General features: G+C 39.2%; 1 protein-coding gene across 3 annotated transcripts in view; it reads left to right on the plus strand.

Annotated features, from left to right (window-relative positions):
• Positions 1-18,868, plus strand: part of TAX1BP1 (Tax1 binding protein 1) — a 106,397-nt gene that overhangs the window by 37,016 nt on the left and 50,513 nt on the right. For all 3 annotated transcript variants that reach the window (XM_019508637.1, XM_019508635.1, XM_019508636.1), the window contains 2 exons: positions 630-817; positions 2,655-2,813. In XM_019508637.1, the coding sequence (XP_019364182.1) occupies positions 630-817; positions 2,655-2,813 (347 nt within the window). The remainder of the gene's footprint in view (positions 1-629; positions 818-2,654; positions 2,814-18,868) is intronic.

Consider the following 18,868-nt stretch of genomic DNA (forward strand, 5'->3'; position numbering starts at 1 on the left):
CTAGGAGCTGGAACTAACTTCCAAGCAAAGTGGTGCTGGCTCCTACTCTGGGGGTCTTTAAGACAAGGCTAGACAAACACCTTGCTGGGGTCATTTGACCCCAGTACTTTTTCCTGCCTAGACAGGGGATCAGACTTGATGATCTGCTCAGGTCCCTTCTGACCTTACAAACTATGAAACCGTTCCAGCTCTCTGCTCAGGCAGGATCATCCCTGACTAAACCATCCCAGCTAAGGTTTTTCTAACATACACACACAAACTTCCAGAGATGATGACTGTACTACCCAAGTAATCTTAACATGTGTATTTTTAAGCCATTTGAGGCATCTTTTAATAATACAAATGTATAGATTATTTTGTAAGTGTCACAGGATACAAAATGCTGTGTATAAATCAGTTTAAATCACTTCTGGTATATTCAGAAACATGAACCTTCAGTCTTGTGCATAACAAAGGTATCAGACATGAATTAATAATTCAGTTGGTCTTACTGCAGTTGAAACTAGCACACGTACGTTGTAAAGATTATTGTACAAAAGGAACATTCATAAGTGTATTCACATACTGTGTTTCTTTTAAATGTTTTTCCATGTTCTGCTTCTTAAATGTGTTTTTTTTCTCCCTTTAAGGATATTATCTACCAAATGATGATGGAGAATTTTACCAGTTCTGTTATGTAACCCATAAGGGTGAGATCCGTGGAGCAAGCACTCCTTTTCAGTTTCGAACCTCTTCCCCTATTGAAGAATTGCTAACCATGGAAGATGAAGGAAATTCTGATATGTTGGTGGTGACCACTAAAGCTGGACTTCTTGAGGTTTGCTTCAACAAACATTCTAAAATACTATATATATCTTTGTTTTATGTTTAGTTCCAGCTTTTTCTGAAGAACCTGAATTACTCTTTATAAAATTATGAAGCTGAACAGAGAATGTTTAAAAACAAAACAAAAAAGGATGCTTAGCAGTCTTTAGTGCAGGACTCATTCATTGCAGAAGATGCTTTTAAAGTAAATACAGAAAATTTCATAAGCATCACAAGGTACAAATTATGCTCTTAAAGTCTCTCAGAAACATTGGACCTTCAACCTTGTGCGTCATGGGGTCAGCATGGCAGAGAGCATGCTATTAAAAAGTACATAGATTGTTGCCCCCTTATTTCCTCTCCTTACATTCCAAATGAATACATGATCTAAAGTATTCGTTGTCACGTTTTTTGAAAATATATCTCTATTCCATGTGCAAGTGCTCCAACCATAAAGCAGAAGAAATAAAAAGGATGTCAGTATTTGTGCAGTTGCATAGCCTGAAAATCAAATTTCAAATGCCTGGCAGATAAGTAGGAGTCTTATTTTCTTCAAGTAGTGTTCTGTTATCCTCTGCTTTACAACCACTAAATAGATAGATTTGTTTGTTATAATGAAGTTATGCTGATGAATGTTTAACACATTTTACTTGTCCCTACTTTTATAGGTTGAAAAGTACAGTGTGTGTGTGTGTGTGTCTTAAAAACTATATGGCATCTTCCTGCGCTTTTGTTTCTGACTTACCTTCAGATGTCTAGTCCTTACTTACCATATTTTCTCAAATACAAGACAAAGCTCAAGGCTTCCCCCACTCCTCCCAATCAGCATGGGGGAAAAAGCCTGTCATTTTATATTCAGGGCCAGTGTGCCGGGGGACAGGGAAGGGGGACCCCACGCAGGATGCTTTGCCCTCCTCAGGCTGCTTTGCCCCAGGCCGTGGGCCAAAGAAGCAATGAAAAAGAACTCGGCTCACAGTGGTGAAACTGGAAGTGGGACTTCCGGTTTCGCTTTTGCCATGTCCCTTGGATGCTGGTTAGTGGAGCTTTCCAGCTGATAAAGTGCTGGATAACACAGCTTTTGCTGTATTTAGATTCTGTACCTGGAAAATTCTAACAAATTTATAATTTTTCCTTATATAAAATTGAATTTTTGGGTTGGGGTTTGTCTTGTATTCAGGTCATCTTATATTTTAGTATATACACACTCACATGCAGACAAATATGCTTGGTAGCTTAGGGATTTCAAAGGCTGGGGGAAAAGGTATACAATGAAGAATCCCTGTCTAACCTAACCTTCTGTGCCTTGTTTGCTGTGTGGTGGAGAAATTGCCATTCTGATCCAATACGCTTCCAAGATGGTAGAGAGAGAATATTTTTACTTGTAATTTTTTTCTGTGTTTCACCATCTCCTTCTTTTTGGTTGTATGTACTTTTAGGATTTTGTGGAATTTTCTTTTAGAGAAATCGTAAGAATGCTGCTAGATAGATTTTAACTCCTCAACTGTTGTTAACTTTGCATAAAGAGCAATGGTTCTTCACCAAGGGTAGAGGAAATTTCACAGAAACTCAAGGGTAAATACAGCAAAATACAATTAAAATACAAGTTAAAAATGTGATTGAATATTAATTTGAATTAAGCTGATGCTTCTGAATTTCAAAAACTTAGGGAAGAGAAGATGCTGAGCTGAGGTAACAAAGAATGCTCACATTTTTTTTTTTTTTTTTACTTGTGCTCGTTATGCCCTTGTTTGCCTGACATAATGGAAAGGAATTATAGTTATTTGTAGTTGCTTGATAGGAATTATGAGGGGGAAAACAACTGCTAGAACATGCTTCTTCTGTGTTTATAGTTTAAAATCGAAAAAACAATGAAAGAAAAAGAAGAGTTGTTAAAGATAACTGCTTCTCTGGAAAAAGAAACAACACAACTGAGAGATCAAGTTGAAAGACTGGAAAAAGAACTTAACCATGAAAAGCAGAGATGTGACCAACTGCAGACAGAGCAAAAGGTAAGTTGTATAACTGATTAAAGCTGACGAATAATGCCTGTTATCCACTTTTTTTCAAGAACCAATTAAATTGAGTGAAAATCGACTATCAAAAAACTTCAGCAGTTGGATAGACATTTACACTAGAATAGGTCAGTTCCTATTAACCTTCTGCCACTATTCCTTTTATGTTGTAAAATGGTTAAAATACTTCAGGTTTTTTGTACCAGGCTTGACAGGATAATCAATAACAATTGTTACCAGATGTTTAACATTTAATTGTAGAGTTCAGACTGGGAAAACTAGTTGATAATTTAAAGTTTGCTTGTGTTACTATAATATATGAAGGAAATATTCTCAGGTAATTCATTCTAAGAAATAAGTTCATAGGACATAGCAGTAGAAGGTTTGAGGAAATCAAACTTTTGGTCATTAAGAAACTTCAAGTCTCAGCAGGCAGTACTGTTGCAAAAAAATTGAAGGAATGAAAAGTTGTTGAGGTGGCTTTCCTGATGGACTTGTCAGATCTAAGAATAAAATACACTGATATTAAATTAGGAATAGCAGAGAAAACTTAAAAATTAAAAGTGTGTTTAGGCCAGCTTTACCAAGGAAATATGCAAGTAGCAGATGAGCTAATTAATTTAATTAGGAGTACAAGTACATCTTCACGTGTATTTGGGAGGAAATAACATATTCTCAGGAGAGTCCTAACCAGTTATTAAAATATATTGCTTTTTATTATTTTGGGGAAAATAAACATAATATAGATGACTTTGAAGCAGCGATATAATTTCATGGTAGAAAAAAGTAGTTCATAGCATTGCTGGAACCAGCTTCCAAGAGAAGTTGGTGCAGGCTCCTACCCTGGGGGTTTTTAAGAGGAGGTTAGATGAACACCTTGCTGGGGTCGTTTGACCCCAGTACTCTTTCCTGCCATGGCAGGGGGTCGGACTAGATGATCTGCTCAGGTCCCTTCCAACCCTAGAAACTATGAAATGTTAATGCACAGGTGAACAGTTCTGAATGGTATACATTCAGTAGTCTGGAGAGATTCTACTCATGATTTTGCTTAAAAATTGCAATTTACTTTAGAAAAGTCATGCTAAAATGGACAGGCACAAAAGGTTCAGAGGATAAAAATTTACCAATTTTGAATTATGGAAAAAGCTGCAATCTGTCAACTATTGTCCAGTGAATCTAACTTAAGCTTTTGTTAAAAAATGTAACAGATAAATAACTCTTTAGAGGATGAGCTGGAAAGTGGAAAATAGTGGTCATTTGAATGCTTACACATGTCATGAACTTCAAGCATGTATGTAGACCATTTAAATAATCCCACTGATTTCATATTCTTAAAGGGCATGATTACATGGTTGCAGGATGAGAACTTAATGGATAAAATCATATGCACTAGGTATCTGTTTATATGTTGACTACTGTGGTATCAAGGTACTTCAGTAAAATATCTGAAAAGAATTTCTCATCCAAATTTGGTTTTGAATATATATGTGGACTGAAAATATGGAAGACTGTACAAAAAATGTAATGAAGACAATGCATTGAATTGGGGGTAGCTTTAAAAGGCAAGATAGATTTGCATTTTATAGACCTGCAGCCCAAATGCGTGGCCCAAATCTTACAGAGCAAATATGGCTCTGGGGCTCCCTGTGGGTCAGGAAATTTGGTGGTGTGGCAGCAGTCGCCATTTAATACTGCCATCCTCTGCTGCTGCCAAATTCCTATGCTCTCTTCTCCCCGTGCAGTCAGATTGGGGCTAGGCTGCCTCCTGCCCCTCTCCACACTGCTGGATGGAGCCCCACCATGCTTACCCTGGGTGCCAAATCAGAGCTACTAGCCAGATCTGGCCTGCAGATGGACTGGGCACTGACCATCTGGCCTTCCAGGAAAAAATATTAAGCGCTGCTATTAAAGACCAACTAAATCACAGATGTATAGCACAGGCTTTCATAAGCAGTGGGCTTGCTTCATCAGATGCTGTGAAAGGACTGCAGAAAGCAGAGCTACTAAATAGAACGCAGTGATTAGAATACAAATGGCAGGGAAGAGGGAAGGAAAAAAAGGAGGAGGACCACTGAGAGAGGCAAGGTGCGTAAGACAGAGAAAAACAAAGCAGTTGACGTGCTGCGGGACCATTGGCAATGCAGTGTGGGGCACATCCCGTCATCACCCCCCACCCATTTCTGTGCTTATGGTGGGGTGTAGGCATGAGGCTGGGCCAGTACCCGGCAGCTGCAGTGGTGGTGCAGAGTTGTGCCTCCCCACTGGCAGCACTTCACCTATTTGAGGGGGTTATAAGAGTTAATCCAGGTAATAAGATAATAATCCATAGTCTTGGTTTAGACCAGGGCTGTCCAACTACTAAGCCAGGGGTTCTCAACCTTTTTAGACTCAAGGCACCCTTGGATAGTCTTGAGACACCCCTCAGAACTTGCCAGTTCTTAGTTTTGACCTGTTGTGGTCTGTGTTCTTTGCAATTCTCTTGCAAAGAACACAGACCACAACAGGTCAAAATGTTTTTACCACTATGGGTTCTTATTTGATATCTCTGGGTTTATCACACAAGTCATGTTTGTATGCGTAACAGTGCTAATATTGTGTGGCATTCCAAAAAATCCTTAAAAGGCTCTCAGAGCACCCTAGGGTGCTGTGGCATCCTGGTTGAGAATCACTGTTCTAAGGGGTTACAGATTGCATGCCCTGTGAGTTGTACCAGCACTGTGTGCTGTGTGGGTTCCCCAGCTTCCCCAACTGTGGGCTCCCCTGCTACACTGTATTGCGTGAGAGCCGTGGGCCATGCAGTGCCAGCCTGCTTGCTGGGGTGGGAGCAGGAAGTGGAAGCCTGATGAGGGAGGGGTAACCTGGAGACCTTGGTTGGCTGTTGCTTCAGTCAGAGCAGTAGGGGAAGCAGTGGCTGTGCGGGAACCCAGGGGCAGCAAATTTTAATCCCTTGTGGGCTGCATGTGGCCTCAGGGCCACCAGTTACTCTAAACCAGGGCCGTCCATCTGGATGATTTCTTGTTCCGTAATTTCCCGTTCAAGTGTTAAGTGTGATGCCACAGAGATGGTAATTAAAAATATATATATTCAGCACTTCTGTTAATGATTAAAGGAAATAAAGGCATTGAATTTTCTGATTGTGCAAATTCAGATGGATTATGAACATTGAGGAGGGAATGCTGTTTGCCTGCAGGCCTAAGAAGTAGATGGCAAAGAGGGCAAGAAACACACACTCCAAAATCCATTTCCTTGTTTTATATGTATATTACTGGCATTATTTGAAGAACTTGAATTATGTGTTATAAAATTATGAAGCAGAACAGAGGCATTCAAAAAAAAACTTGTGATGTCTAGCAGTCCCTTTAATGCAGGGCTCATTGCAGAAGATGCTTTAAAAATAATGTGGAGATTAGATTTATTGTCTTGTACTTATCCAGGCTAAGGGGAAGATGTATTGAAACAGAGATGGATTTAAAGAAATCCATGGGGCATTTCTTTTTATGGGGCATAGACAGACTTAACAATTATATTGCTATCAAGGTAGGATGTACAGATATAACAGCTATATTGTGGTTGTTTCATTTGGGGTCAAAGGTAGAATGATTTAACTAACTTTTATTGCTGGAGATCTTGCAGATGTACTGGATGAATCATAACAGCTGATGGCAGTTCCCCCTCCCTTTTTCAAAAGTTAAAAGGTACATTTGTCCGTACCTGTGATAAATAATACACCTGTGTGTGGCATATGAACTTGAGGGGATTTTTTGTTTTGTGTAATAAAAGCCACTAAGTGGGAAAGGCAGTATAACTTATACCTTGAATGAATTGGAGTTCTAAACTGATTTTTTTTTTTTTTTATACTGGTGTGATGTAGTAGATTTATGAAGTGGACTTCATAAAAAAAAAAAAGGACAAGAGCACATGTTCTTAAGTTGCTCTGGAAAATGTACTGTGTGGAGCAATCTTCCACAAGGAGGTAAAAGAGGAGATGGGTATTAACTTTGTTTCCATTTGTTTTGAGTGGAAATTGCATGCAGGTTTTGTGTTTGTGCACACAAATTATATACACACAAGCACATGCAAATATATAGGAATGTGCGCTCATGCAAATTTTTAATTGTGTGCATAATTGCATCTATAACTGCCTCTAAACTTTTTATTCTTCTAAATGTCTACTTCGTTAGAACTTACTAACTTCTTTTTTTTGTCTTCTGTTGTGCCAGTTGACCCCATAAAAATATCTAACTCTTGTATTTGAAGTATGTCAAGTAAATAATTGAGCCAGTATTGAAGAGCGCAATCCACACCAGTCCCATAAAGTTTTAAAAAAAAAACACTTGTCAAACAGGATTTTACTGGAAGCTTTAGTTGGGCAGAATGGATAGGGTTAACCTGTGAAAAAGTGCACAGAATAGGGTTTGCTTCAAAAGGGTTGGGCTTTTTTTGTTTTTTGGGGGGGGGGTTTGGTTTTTTTCTTTTCTTCTAACCTTTGCTCACCTGTCATTATTAAAACATGGGTAAAACCCTGTTCTAATTTAGTTCAACGGCAAAACTTCCATTGTGTGTAATAATCCCATAACTATTCATTCCTCCTTCTCTCCAGGTTTTGGTTTATGGTTTAGTTTAGACGAGCTTTTTTTTTTTTCCAGCAGAAGAGGCCTGTGCTAAGTATTAGAAGTAGAAAAAGCTCAACTCCCTTGATTGGAGAGTGAGGCTGGGTCCCATCAGAAGTAGGATTAGATAAGAAATGTTTTTCTAATTTTTGTTTTCACTTCCGCTTTCCACATCTGTTCAGTTTCCACTGTGCTAGCGTTCTGTTAATTTCTCCACTATAACCTTTTATTGTGTCTCCAATATCATTTGTTTTCTTCAGTATTACAGATGATATACACATCTGAGCAACTCGTGTATTCAGGTTTCAAATTAGTTAAAACAACACAATTTTCTTCTTAAGCAGAGAACTTACTGAAATAGTAATGTGTTGTGCTTTCTGTCAAATATTTTCAAACCCAAAGGTGCTGTTTTTCTAAAGATTTAATTCAGTGCTGGGATATAATCATACTTACAAGTGGAGTCTAATATGTGAGTTATCTTTGATTTAAGAACATTATGCAAGGAGTTAAAGGATGACTTTAAATTATTTTTGGACAACAGTTGCACTGTACTCAGTTTAATAGGAATAACTGTCTTGTATTTTTTTTTTCTGTGGTTTACAACAAGATTAGTTAAATAAGCAAGTCAGTGTGGCTGGACATTTTTTTGAAGGAAGCAGGTAATAAACCTAAGCAATCCATTAATTCACCTGTCTTTTATAAAACCACATAAAACAATTTTGACATCCAAAATGTAGAATAAATGGAGTGTGTTTATAGCTGTATTGCATGCAACAAAGCGATGTACATGTGAATGTGGTATGTGCTGGTAGTTTTACCCTAAAGTAGATGGATTGTTTTTAAAGAAATATGCAGGTTTGTCTGTCAGTGGTCAGATACGCATACATTTCTCTGCTCCGATAGGGCATTTATACACATACATGTGTCAACTGCATGTCTAAGTGTGTCAAAACCTCTTTTTCCTTTCTTTTAAGAAAGTTGTGGTTTTTCTGTGCTGTGCTTCTGTATACTGCTTTCACAAAGAGCAGGGAAATGTATGGGTCTTGATTAGGCACTGAGGAAAATACGCAGGAGCCCTGATCTCTCTTGTCAGATGGTCAGAACTGGTGGACTGTACCTCACCACTTAAGTGGTTGCCTAAAGCGGTTTTTTCCCACACGTCTAGTTGAGTGTTGTCTGCCATGTTGAGTGATGCTGTTTTCTATGGTGGAAACAGATAGTCGAAAGGGGGATTGATCTTTCCCAAATTTATGAGGGTTTCCATTGTTAGCCAGACAAACCCCATTGTTTCTGAGCTCTTGCATACATTGAGTAGCTGAAGGAAATACTAGCTTTATTGTCGCTTCACCACATAGCATTTTGGAGGACTGAAGGAACAGGCCAAGCTTTCACACTTCCCTTGTGGAAACTTTGGTGCTTCTCAGCCCTAGAGAGAAGTTTGGGAATTGGAGAAGAGAAGCTGGTCCTCGCCAGTAGGTTGTCATGGTGTCTGGACCCATAAATAGGTGCTGGGGAAACTATGGTATCCAACTATGGCATCCATAAACTTCAGCTCCTTGTTGCTTTAATGCTGCAGAGAGCATTTAATTCCTTATCTTGAATTATTTCTCATTTCACCTTCTAGAGCAGTGATTCTTAAGCACCTCTGGAATGCTTTGAGATCCTTTTGAGGGTGATGTGGGATGCCATGCAGCCTTATCATGTTTAGGGGCACAAATGTAATTCACAAGACAAACTCTGAGATTTCAAATAGGAAGTCACAGTATTGAAAACATTTTAATCTGTTGAGATCTTTCTGAGTTCTTTGCAACAAAAGAATTGATGTATTTTTCTGTAGTCAAAAAACAAGTGAAAACTGAGAGCTGGTGTTTTCCAGGGGGTGCCTTGTGTCTAAAAAGGTTCAGAACCAGTGCTGTAGAGAGTCTTAGGAAAGACCCCCAGTGTTCACATTACTCCTTGTATGCTTTCTCCCTTTCTCCAGAGAGGCAGAGTTGGAAGAGAGCCTATGTTGATTCCTCTTCGAGTTTCTTCTCTTAGCTTCATAAAGAAGCCCTGGAAGCAGGAGATAATGTATCGTCCTTGCTCATTAGAGGGGTTCAGAGGAGTCCCTTTCTTCTTATGGTTCTAGGGAATAATCTTGGTAGTGGATGGAGTATGCTTCAAGCTGCTTTTCTTTGTGTCTCTCTTCCCTGTCTCTGTTCAGAATTCTTAATAGCACCCTTCTCTCACTTCTGGTCGTGATGAAGCCTCCCAACAGATGCTGTTTTCCTTTTCTGGTATTCCTTTCAACTCCTGCAGACTGTCACAATTTCTGTGTGTTTTTATTTTATACTTTTAAATGTGGTTTTTGAAAATTGGACCTTAAAGTTAAGTTGAATCCATAGTTAGCCATCTCAGTAAGAAGCATGACCTTCAAAAGTGCTGAGCACCAGCAGCTTTCACTGACCTCCGGAAAGTCTCGATGTGAATATCTAAAAAGTCACATAATTACTTTTTATTAAATGAGTAGCACATAATATTCAACTAGTGCAGATAGGACTGTGCCTGAACTTGCAGCATGTTGCAGGAATTTGTGTTGCTGGAACTGGACATGAAGCAGCGTCAGATTTAATTGTAAATATACTGATAAAACATTTAAATATTTTTCTCTAACATTACTGTCTAAATAATGAAGGCGGTTTACCTATAGCAGCCTAAATTTCAGACAGAAGTGACATAAAAAAGATTCACATTTCCTTGAATTACTCCTCAAGAGTGTCTTTATGATGAGAAGATTTTCCCATTATTTCATTGTTTAAATGACATAATCCCTTTTTAGACTTTATACATTTGTAAAAGACAGTACCATCCTTCCTCACATGCCATGTCTGTTCCTTTTCCCTGTTTACTTCAGTCAAATACAACCTTATATCTCTATCCAGTCTTATTGCAGTGGGTGAGCTTTCCTTTTCTAAAACCCTTACTCTCTTGATCAGATTTCTTGCATCTTTCCCTCATGAATTCTTTAACTTGAAATCCTCTTTTTTTCTATGCCCTATTAATTCCCCTGTCTGTCTCTTAGTAGGCTTGTAAGAAGCTGTTTATCTGGAAGATCCTATGCAAAACAAGTTAACCAGGCCTAAAGGAAGATTTATATATATTTTTTTCCACTGACAAATTGACTATAAGGACATGTACATGTTCTTGGTACTATGAAGGTTTAGATATCCCTAATTTTGAAAAGGGCTTGTTTGTGTGTATATCTCTTACTTCAGACAGCTATTCCTAATTGCTTTAGGAAACTCATACTTAGCAAACCAAAAGTCTGCATATTCTATGCTACTGTTAGTTTTAGAATTAATAATTAAAAAAGGCCTTTCCTATCCAGATTTTTAGTGGAAACAAATATTTGCCAGGCGTGAAGCTGTAGAGTTGTTCTTAGAGTTGCTGAAACATTTTATTGCTTTTAGCCTCATGTGATACCTTAAAGATTAGGTGGTTTTCTTTTTGTTTCTTTAAAGCCAGATTTGAATCTTCTTTACATTTGTATAAAATTTATTTAACTTTAGTATTTCTAAGTAGTATTTTCACCAGTGCTTTATAATTTAGTAGGTTTCAACATAAAATCTGCCATTTTTTCACTTACATTGCTACAGAAAGATAAAACAAAGTATATGCATTTTACATAAATTCAGTTATCGAAATGTTGTGATGTATGCTTTGTGCTTATGGTAATGTGTTATGCTAAGCTTAAGATTCTTGAGAAAAGGAAAGCTCACCCTATTAACATTTTCCCAAGTTACAGTTGCATGTTTCCAAATTCTATTTGTGTACATTGTCGTGAGACTCATTTTTCATACTACTTTGCATTATTGGAAATATTAGTGCAGTGTATTTCAGAAAGCTATTGTAATGTTCAATGCCCAATCTTAACTTGTTACCTTCTGAGACGGCACAAATTGGCTGTGGAAGTATTTTCAATAGGTATTGCACGAGTAGTTCTTGAAATAATGTAACTAATGACTTGGTTCTTGCTATCCCTTGTCATTCATTAAGCATGTGTCTTTCTGTTGTATCTCTGCGCTTATGTTTATCGTTGGCATAATAAAAGACATTCTAGTGTACTTTCCTTAGTGTTTGTATAAATTTTGAAAAGTCAATAGTGCTCTGTTTTTATTAAGCATGCGTCTTGCATTAAAAAAGTAAGGGCGATGTAGTAGGATTCGGATGTTTTTCTTTTCCTTCTCACAAGTGGTTATCTTAATAAGTTCCAATACTGCAGTATTTTCCAAATTGTCAGCATAGGGAGAGATTTGGATTTTCGGAGGCCGCTTGAGTAAGAGCACAGTAAGAGAATTCCTGTGTGTGAGAATCTTGCCAGAAATACTTGGTGTCTGTTGTGGAACAATGTGTAGCCTCTGCATTCTCTCTCATGCCAGCATAGCTGTCCGTGGGCTTAATCAGTGGCATGAAGTTGGTTGCATAGAAAGTAAAGGTTTGTGGTTACATCTGGTCTTCAGGGGTATGCCCTACCCCAGGGGCGGGCAATTATTATGAGCGGAGGGCCACTTACCCAGTTTTGGCAGGCTGTCGAGGGCTGCATGGGTAGCCCTGCCCCTTGACAGGTGCCCGGGCCCCTGGTCACCATCTTGGGACCAATGTCTTGGGACCAGTGTCCCAGGGCCAGCATCGGTGGGGCCCAAGGTGGGGTGAAGGCCAGCAGGGATCTGTGGAGGTGGACTGGGCTGTACCAGCAGGGACGGGGGAGCTGGTCTGGCTCCATAGAGCCCCTGCTAGCTGGGACCCCATGCTCCTGCCACCCTGTTCTGGGCCCTGCCGGCGCTGGCCCTGGGACACTGGTGCAGGCCCTGTGCTCCCACTGGCTCCCCGTCTGCTCACACCCTGTGCCCCCCAGCCCCATGGTACAAGCGGGGGCAGTGCACAGGGAAGCTGGTGCTGAGCTTGGGGAAAAGTGTCCCCTCTCCTGCCCCATGGCCAGCGCCCCACATTGCAGCCACTCGCAGCCCATGTGGGGCTGTCCAGAGAAGGCACAGGCAGCCCCAGGCTGGCTGTGAGCAGGAGCAGCACGGGGTGCCGGGCATGGGGCAGGCAAGGGACCACTCTTCCCTGTGCTCAGCACCAGCTTGTAACCTGCCCCACTGCCAGCACGGCACTGGGGCCGGGTTACAAGGTGGTACTGAGTGCGGGGGCAGGGGGAGAAAGCAGCCCCTCCCTGCCCCATGCCTGGCGCCCTGCGCTGCAGCCGCTCGCAGCCTGCCTGGTGCTGTCTGTGCCTGCTCCAGACAGCCCTGCATGGCCTGTGAGCGCCTGCTGCACCTGCAGCTGGCCACAGGGTGGGGGAGAGGCCACTTTTCTCCGTGCAGGGAAGGAGCCCAGGGAGAAGCTGTGTGTGGGGAGGAAGCAGCCCCTTCTTTGCCCCACGCCTGGTGTCCTGCTCTGCAGGTGCTCGCAGCCCGTATAGAGCTGTCCAGAGCAGGCACATGTAGCCCCACGCGGGCTGCAAGCAGCTGCAGTGCGGGGCACCAGGTTTGGGTGGGGAGGGGCTGCTTCCCCCCGCCCCCCCCCGCTCCTTCCCTGCCCAGGGTCCCACCCCCCAGGTACCTTAGCTTCCTGTGCTGGGGCAGCCACATGCTCTCAGCCCAGAAGCCCTGGAAGGGGCTTCTGGCTGGGAGGCAGGGTCGGGCGGGCCCTGCTGTTGTTGGAGCCTGCTGGGCTTCCCCTGTGTCCTACTGCCCTTGTTTCCTGTTATTTTTGACAGGGACCAAGGGCAGAGAAATATTAATTTTCCAAATATTTTTTAGGGGCCCTGCAGGCCACATCCAGCCCACGGGCCATATTTTGCCCACCCCTGCCCTACCCTGTATCATTGGAAATAGCTCCAAATTATACCAGGTTCTTCCTACACAAATCCCTGTTTAAAAATTTGTAATTAATATCACCCATAGCACACTGGCTGACATAGCACAATTGTATTGCATTTTAATGTGTGCTATTATACAGCAGTACAGATTTACATAGTGACTGGCTACTGTGTCCAAATGATTAGGTAAAATGGTATCTTCTGTACTTGGGAATTTTTCAACTATAATATTCATTGGAAGGGCTTTTAGAATTTTTAGATAACAAAGGCTTTTCTACCAGTTCCCCACTAAGTCCTCTTATTTGTTGTTGTATTTGCCCTCCTTTCATATGAGATTGCAAGTTCTAATAGTTGAGGGCAGATCACTGCTATTTAGAACCCTTTTTATTTTCTTTAAAATTTAATTTTATCTGAACTAAAGGAAATTGGATGTAACCTGTTAATAAAACTAGAAAAGCTATTTCCTATTTTGGCTGTTTGCTTGCCTTCAACTTACTTTATTGACCCTGGCTCTGTGGCATTCTTTACCCTAGCCCTTTATTACAACACTTAATATTTCTGTGCCTTGGCACAAGGAACATGTTGTGGTCAGTGTTTCAGCCGTAATAACAGTTAGGCTGCCATTCAGTCTTAGAAACTGATTTTGCAGTTTTAACTGGCTATACACATCAAAGGTTAGATCTTGCAAGTCTGAGTCTTATGTGGTCATTTGTCTCCCTCTAGTGGTTAGATAGTGCAATGAACTAGGTTCTGTATTGTTATGGTGGTGACAACTCTTACATATAGTCTGTTAGCTCTTTTAAATATGTAACTTTGGTGTACAGTAAATCTGTTCTTTTAACCTGTAAGCATTTAGAAAATGCTTCCATGTATATAGTATTGGTATAAATTGAATCACAGGTGGATTTATTGATTTAATAAATTTGTTCTTTAAGCAGGTCTTAAAAAATTTAGTTCACCGTTTTATAATTTTTTTTTTTATTCAGCCTATTTCTTTAACAGGTATTAATTTTTAACAAGGAAGTGGTATAGATCCAGGTTCTACAGAGTTGATCTGCACAATAACTTTATTCATTTAACAGTCAAATTCAAATATCACAGATTCATTTAAGTTGGCTTTCATTGCTGGTTTATTAGAAGAGTTCCTTTAGCTGGAAAGTGACAGGGAGAACCTTGTTAGTTGTGCTGTGTGATCAGTATGCAGTGCAAGCATGTCTTTCAGCTCCGTAGGCATGAATAAAGTACAAGAATTAAGCGATATTTTATATTTTGTCTCATATTACGATATTATATGCTTTTTAAAAATGATCTGAATTTTTTTTAAAAATGGAACTTTTCTTGAGACTTTTGTTTAAAAGTTTTTAATAAAGCATTTAAACAAATGAAAAAACCCCTCTAGAATTTACTTATCTTGGCATCAAGGATTTCTCCCATAGGTGCTATAAATCTCCTTATGAAAAGAGAACCCTGTATGACTTCCTATAAATGTTTTAATTGATATTGCCTGAGCATTTATTTGTCTAAACTGATTAATTTTAGGCAAACAGTTTACTTTGCTTAGTAGAAGCACAGATTTTGCAGATATTCTTAAATCATACAAATAATTGAAGTTTGTGTACTTTACTTCATCTTTATCCACAAGGTGAGTTGCAGGCAAAAAGTTGCCATTTTCTGTGAAAATGACGTAAATTAATATATTGTGAAATAAGCCAGTGCTGCAAAATCATAATTAATATTTTTTCTGTTAATATGTTTGGTGTCTTAACACCATTCCACAAACACAAGAATAAGTAATCCCGTATCAAAACCAACTACTTACAAAGAAAATTATTCATTAATATTTGCAGAATTGGTTCTTGAATCTATTTTTAAATAGTCAAGATTGAAATATGCTACATATATTTTACAGTTCTTTCCAAAAAGTATGTCTGTGTTGCCTTCATAGTTCACCATGTTACATTCAATTGCTTATTTTCTTAGAATTTTGAATAATAGATACAGTAAAGATATGTCTTAGTTTTCATTATATTTTTTTTAGATTTGGAGGTGCAAATATTGTCTTTGAGGTATCTTTTAAGTGTGTTAAGGAATCCTTGATAAGAGATCATTTTGGGTGTTTTTCAGATTTCTATCTGCTTGCTTTACACACCAAAGTTTTTACTACTGTGACAATTTAAGTCATGGGAAAGTGTAGCTGAGTTCTCTGTAGTTTTGTTTTCAGCTGACTCTCATTTTCAAAATCTTTGGTTAGTTTAATTTTACAAACATTACCAGAAACAAATTATTTTCCTTTAATCTCAATTTGTTTGCAAGGCATGATTTTAAAACAAACAGAACCAACTACATATATGGTATAAATCTGATGTGTCCCCGAGATAGAGAACATGCGGAATTTAGGGGACAGGTTGTTGTTGTTGTTTTTCTTTTTTTTAAAGCAGTATTTTGACACCCCCCCCCAAAGGCCTTTTACACATGCATTCAGTGCATATAATTATTTATGTATTTATTTAAATGACTTGGTACCATTTACTTGTTGTTAATGGTTAATTTTTTACTCTGAAACAAATTTTTGCAGGCTTCTGTTCAAAGTCTTTTAAATGTTGACAGTGCTGTGAGCACACACAGGTGTAATTTGTGATGGCTGTGATGTTATATTTATACCTTACCCTCTAAGGGCCTGTGGACAGTATATGATATCAGCCATGTTTCATCCACTTCCAGGAAAGTAATTATGATGTCAGTGGGGTAGTCTGTAAACAGTTCAGTAGGTAAGACATCTGGACCTCTCCTTACATTTGTATATAGCAAAATGGTTCCCTTGACATTTACTATATTCAGAGGAACCAGACACCTAAAAGATTCTTCTCATGGTTCTTATATTTACCTTGTAAATTTCTTGTGCTTTTGGATTAGCCTTTTAGCTGGAAGTTGCTTGATTTAGGTTTTAATCTTCTCCCATACCACTTCAACATAAAGAAATGTGACTAGAATATTTAATATTTTCAAAGGTGCTTTCTATCCATGCATGGCGCACTGCTTTAGAAAGTGGATATGCTTTGTTACTCCAGTTCTAAAATACAGGAATCAAGAGTTGAAGCTGGCTTGCCTGATATCGAGCTGCAAAGCAGTGGCAGAGGTGGAATGTATAAAGCTTAATTGTTTAAAAACTGCTATATTGTACCCTGCCTTCCCTTTACAGTGTAAAATGCACGTATGTAAAATAATACTACTTATTAAGGATGGTTTTGGGCCATGTATAAGCACATCGGTTAGCAAGAAAGGAAACTTCTGCTACTTTTCTCATTAATTAGTCTTTCCACTACAACTTGCATAACATGGTTATTTGCATTTTAAACCACAAATGCATTATCTCTGAAAATTATGAATTTGAATATTCTACAGCAACTCCATTTGCAAATGAAAGAGTAACCTGGGGGGTGGGGAGGGATTATATTTGAAAAAGAAAAGAAAATAAATCATGGGTTATGCGTTTTAGTTATGGTTTTGGTGTGACCCAAACTTGAGATGAACCCAAATTCGCAATTAATGGGTATTTCAGAATTTGGCTGCACCACAACATTGGTATATCCTGGTTTGGGCACTCCGTGTTCCAGGGCATGCCCTTGCCTTTATGTATGGCCCCAGGTTGGTGAAGCCAGTGAACCTTCTCTTGAGGCACTGATCTCCAGATTGTTTGGAAGCAGCCACTGAGGATAATCTTGGAGCAATCTCACTGTTGCGTGTCTTGGCACACTTGTAGATGCTGGTGAATGGAGGTGCTCTAGAACAGGTGCAGGCAGGCTCTTGGTGGTTCATGTACCATTAGAGCCCAGCATGGCATGATTTTTTTATGCACTGTTCAGGCAGACTTTGCACTAGATGCAGCAATAGCTTTGTGTCTGTAGGTTCAGGCTTCATTTGATTAAAGCAATAGTTCTCAAACTTTTGAGACTTCAGGCACCCCTAGAAAATTCCATCTCTGTTTTAACTTTTTTTTTTACTACAGAAATATAATAGAGCAGTTTTGTTTCTGTTGCAGAGAACTTGGGAAGACTGCAGTTATGGATTTCTATTTGAAATCAGTAGGTTTATATTGTGACTTATGTTTATAAACCTAGTTATGTGTGGCACCTGCAGCACCCTTGAAAGGATCTCAGTGTACCATTGCACCCTGGTTGAAAATCACTGGCCTAAAGTCGCATTTGAGGTGATAGACATATGTATTCCTAACAGTGAGCAGTAACGCTGCCTTTCCAAAACTGAAATAACCCCCCCCGCATTCTTCATAGTCACAGATGCAGAGAACAGTTAATATGTATACAAGGTGAGAGGCTTTAGTATTCTTGCTTTAAAAATACCATTGAATTAAAAAAAAAATAGCCAAAATCTTTATTCATTCATTCTTCCCACTATATTCCATTGTTGACTTCTTCCCTGTTCAGCTGCCCTTTTTTGCAGACACATGGGAACTTGACATGATGATGAGCAGAATTGGTACCTCTCTCCACCATTTTAAAGCCAACAGTTCATGCACTCCTGAGATCATAGGGAAAATTAACTTGAGGGTGTGTGTTAGTTATCTTTAAATTTTTGTTGTCCTTGATTTTAGCTAGATTTTTAGTAGCTTTTTGTCTGAGTTTTTTGTTATCCCTTCAGTTGAGTGTTTGAAAGTACTTTCTCATGTTGGATCTGCATTTATTGGATGCATGGTAACTACTGTGCTTAACTGGCTATTCATATGGAATGCTATGGAGAACAAATGTCTGTGCACTTATCTGTTGGTTTAAAAAGTTCTAATAATGTACTTTCTTATTTGTAATTGAAGTAATACATATTGCTCTTTAATTACAGATATATTTTCCTATATAGTATATTGGACTAGGCATGGTGTATCTAAATTGGGTTGCTAAAGATGCTGTAGAATAACAGATCCTTTTTAAAGTTAAACACTTCTTTCTCCCCCCAAACTGTAGACTTTCTATTTCTAACCAAGTTTATTGGGTGAGAGTCTGTTCAGTGTGGAACCTTTACATTTTAATACCTTGCCCCTTTTTAGAATGACTGGATTAACAGCACCAGTTGTAATGCCTTTTCAGTTCAGCAAACTAACAGCAGATTGTTGAGCATTTTTTCTCCTTCCATCTCAGCCCTGACGGGCATTATTTAAGATGTTTTCACTGCAGACTTTTTTTGCACTTGATATCAGGCTATTAATTCTTTTAATTCTAACAACCACCGTTAGCTCTTTGTACACTTCGGTATACATAATGGTTAGTTTTAAGTTCTGGATGAAGGAAATAGAATTACAGCAGGGATGCAAAGTGTTATATTGGGGGCGGGGGGAGTGGAGGGGAAAAAACAAGCATGCATTGACATGGGCTCCACTGTACCAGACTTTCCAAATAGTTTTGGCAAATAGTTATGATCTCACTTAGTTTCCACTAACCAAGGGAAAGGCGAGCAGCTGTAATATGTGGTGTTGCTGCTAGGTATATAATAAGTTTCCTCAAACTTATTTTTAATTAAAATATGCTACCTTCAAAATGACATACACTTTGGTGTAATGGCCACAAGAAATTAAT

This window comes from Gavialis gangeticus, unplaced genomic scaffold, assembly GCF_001723915.1.
Source record: "Gavialis gangeticus isolate Ggan-Ray unplaced genomic scaffold, GavGan_comp1, whole genome shotgun sequence".
NCBI lineage: Eukaryota > Metazoa > Chordata > Crocodylia > Gavialidae > Gavialis > Gavialis gangeticus.